General features: G+C 53.8%; 1 protein-coding gene across 1 annotated transcript; it reads left to right on the forward strand.

Annotated features, from left to right (window-relative positions):
* Positions 1–658: 658 nt before the first annotated feature.
* LOC123171270 (uncharacterized) lies at positions 659–1609 on the forward strand. Its single transcript, XM_044588848.1, has one exon. The coding sequence runs from the start codon at positions 723–725 to the stop codon at positions 1419–1421; it is 699 nt and encodes a 232-aa protein (XP_044444783.1). The 5' UTR covers positions 659–722; the 3' UTR covers positions 1422–1609.
* The last annotated feature ends 2172 nt before the right edge of the window (positions 1610–3781 follow it).

Raw genomic sequence — 3781 nt, forward strand, 5'->3', positions numbered from 1 at the left:
CTCTAATATTCATTTTAAAAAATACATATGCTTCCCCCTTTTGTTAAAATTTCTGAACCTGTTTCATTTGCGTGGTTCCTAGATTTGCAAGTAATAATTTATTAGAAAGCATCAAATTTGTATTTTTTCTTATTTAGAGGGCGTGTCATGATTTCTGATAAGTTTTTCAAATTTATTAAAAAGTAGTATATATGTCTTATTTTATTTTATTTTTGTGCGCCAACAGGTTGCCACGTGTGCGGAACACCATGTCATTGGTCAAATAGAGTCTCTGACAGACCAAATCCAAATGGTTTCAAAAGTAAATGGTCAAGTTTACACCGTGGTTTAGAGTTTAGAAACCAGAGCTATTTGGCCGATAGATGATGCATAGACTAAAAGAACACCTTTTTCAATTAGAGCATGGCCAGATTAGGTTTCAGAAACTGAAGTAGAGAGTGATGGTTTTGTAAGAGAGCATTCGCACACAAGCATGAGTCACGGTGTCGTGAATTCCTAGTATCATCTTATGCTATAGGCCTTTGGTTGAGTGAATGAACCCTACGACAGGGACGACGGCGCACCGGTCTCCCTGATTCCAGCTTTCTGGCACTAATAAAACACCTCTGGTTGGCTTGTTAAAATCATCAAAGCAGATTCTTGGAGATCGGAAGGATCCTCTTACGAGTTCAGTGTGCTGTGTACGTTTTTGCGAATAAAACCATATTCCCCGTGACTCTTCCATGACAGCTCTCACTGTGCTCATACCACACTCACGCCAACCCCGCGCGCGCGCCCGCGAGCAGCAGAGCCTGAGGTGCATGTCGGGGTCCGGCGAGATGCCGCCGGCAGCCCGCCAGAGCCGCCGCCGGCACGCCATCATCTTCGCCAGCTTCGTCGTGCTCGTCCTGCTCCTCCTGGCGGCCGTGGCCGCCATCGTCCTGCTGGCGGTCCTCCGGCCGCGGGACCCGACCACGGAGCTCCTCTCAGCCAACGCCACGGGCGCCGCCCCGCGCGTGACGCTCCCCACCGTCTCCGTCCAGCTCAACGTCACCTTCCTCCTCGTGGTGCGCGTGCGCAACCCGAACCCGGCCTCGTTCCGCTACGGCGAGGCCGCCACGACGCTCCTCTACCGGGGCGCCCCCGTGGGCAGCGCCGTCGTCCCGGCCGGCACCGTGCCGAGCCGCGGCGCGACGACCATGCGGCTGGGCATGACAGTGCAGGCGGACAAGGTGGTGGCGGCCGCCGGGATCGGGGGCCTGCTCGGCGACGTGCTCGCCGGGGAGATGGAGTTCGAGGCGAGGACGGACGTGAAGGGCCGGGTGACGTTCCTCGGGTTCGTGAAGCGGAACGCCCAGGGGAGGTCGGCGTGCCGCATCGCCATCGGCGTCCCCGACGTCAAGGTCCGGCGGCAGGAATGCCACAACGAGGCCAGGCTGTGAGCGCGCGGTTCGTACGGGCGTACGCGTGCCGTATAATACGCGCGTCATGTAGTTGTACTCGTGTGGAGTGGAGGCGTGTGGTGCAACCCGTGTGCTTCCGTGCGAGTGACTCCCGATTTGTACTGCACGACATTCGCGTGGTCTGTATGGGCTTGTGTTTATATAGTACTCCACCATACGATTCTGCATATTCTGAAGGCATTTTGTTTTGCTTTTTATGTAGGACTCAATTTTAAATCTGATGTCAGATTTACAGCCATGACAAATCAGACGATTTTTTATGGCAATTTATATTTGCAGAGGATAGCAATGTTAGAAGGGATAAAGAGGGATTGGTGAAATCATTCGTTGTATTGCTTGAGTCTCGTGGGCATATATAGCAATATTAGAACTGGCCAGATCGGTCGCGCAGCATGGATGAAGTAGAACACGGGCGGTCGGATGATCAGTCCAATCACTCGTGAGGGCGGTGTAGGCGTGTAGCTGGTCGGCGTGCGTCGCGCGGCCGTTGTGGACGTGGGACCGTGCGCGAAGCTGATCGCATCGCATGGGGCTATGAGGTGCAACAAGCCAACACACGTGCGTGGGCAGCATGCGTACTGCACCATGAACGAGCACAAGCCATGCACAAGCCACGCGCGTACTTTGCAGGTTGCCTCGCGCGAAGGCTAATCGCAGCACTCACGGCTGGACACGCGTAGCACGAGCACATGGGAGACGTGTCCCGCACGGAGCGTGAAACAGTCGAGCTGGATGGAGGCGAGTTTGATGGAGGATCCCGATCCAATCAAGGCGACGACTCTCGGCGGAGAACGACGTGAGCGACGAATACGCGCATGACGGCCATCAGGCCGCCGCGAGCGGGAGGCCGCCTAGTCGGTGAAGAGGCCGGGTAGTTGCGCTCGTGTCGAAGTAGAGGTGCGCAAGTTGACGGCGGTGTTGGACGACGCAAACCAATCTTAAATCAGAAAACCAAAAAGAAAACGCCGATCAAAGCGACCGGTGAAAGAGAAAAAACTCGAGCAAGGGCTCGGGAAAAGACTTTCTAGGGCAGCCGGTCAACACGATCGGCGAACGAACCCTAGGTACGGGCGGCGCAGCCCCCGGTGGCGGCGGTCATGGAGGCCGACCGTCCCAGGGGCGGCGCGTGGGTGCAGAAGCGAAGGCGGCGGCTAGGGTTTAGGATCGATTAGGCCGATACTATGTTAGAAGGGATAGAGAGGGATTGGTGGAATCGTCCGTCGTATTGCTTGAGCCTCGTGGGCATATATATATAGGATTACACGATCTAGTTGAAGTACAAGACAAGCCAGAATAATTCCTAGTCTAACCTATGTTTTCTAATACAATCACGTTTTTCAACAAGCAAGTCTAGTTGGCGATAAATCTACTTCAGTATATTTTATGCCAGAAAATTGCCACGGGAGGAGGTCGGGGCGGCTGAAGAATAAGGCGAGGGCAACTCCGGCGAGATGGCTCGAGCAGATGTTGACGATGCGGCGAGATCATTTGCCTGATGTGCATATGTTGAACCAACCGCCCGGTCACGTCCATACAAGGTACATCTGTTTTATTTTGTTTTCAGCTCAAGTGGTGAGTCTGTGATGGGTTTCAAACTTCCAATTTCATAGATGGGAGGACCTGCACAAGAAGAGCACGGACAACATCTCTCCTCATATCAAGGATTCCTCCAACGCCGACCCTCAAACAGTTCGCATACGTCCAGACCGTGCGGTCCGGACGCGTTTTGTCATCCAACGCGGGTTTGTATTGATCCGCCGAGCAGTTAATATGTACTATTTTGCAAACCTGAGACAAACACGAGGGGCTTTGCAGGAGTCTGGAAAGCGATCACCTAGGACTCCGACACCTCCGACCCATCCAAAACCCCTTCCGGACCCACGCCTCCATTTTTTCCCATTTTCTCTCCTTCCTTCTTTCTCTCTTGCCTTCGCCGCCGCTCCACCAAACCGGCCGCCACGATACACCATGCCGGAACTCTACGTCTCCGTCACCTCCAGCGTTCCAGCCTCGCTCCACCCCATTTCTCCACCGTCGCCGTTCAACCCCTCTTCTCCGACCGCACAGTCAGGTACCATCCGCTACTCCTATACTCACCAGACCTGACTCTGTTCAATGAATTCCCGGAGCTAAGAAAGTTGTCCCTTCTTCTTTCAAGCTATGGATTCTGATTTGGAGTACATATACAAGCACTATGTTGAGTCGTCCGACGGCTCGTCCGACGAGGAGGACTACACGAATGAGACGGCGATGATGCAGGCGGTCCTTGAAGACACGGACCATGGTGAGGAGCATGTTCTCAATTTCAAGGGATCGATCAAGGGTCATCGACTGCTCAA

This window comes from Triticum aestivum, chromosome 1D, assembly GCF_018294505.1.
Source record: "Triticum aestivum cultivar Chinese Spring chromosome 1D, IWGSC CS RefSeq v2.1, whole genome shotgun sequence".
NCBI classification, from domain to species: Eukaryota; Viridiplantae; Streptophyta; class Magnoliopsida; order Poales; family Poaceae; genus Triticum; species Triticum aestivum.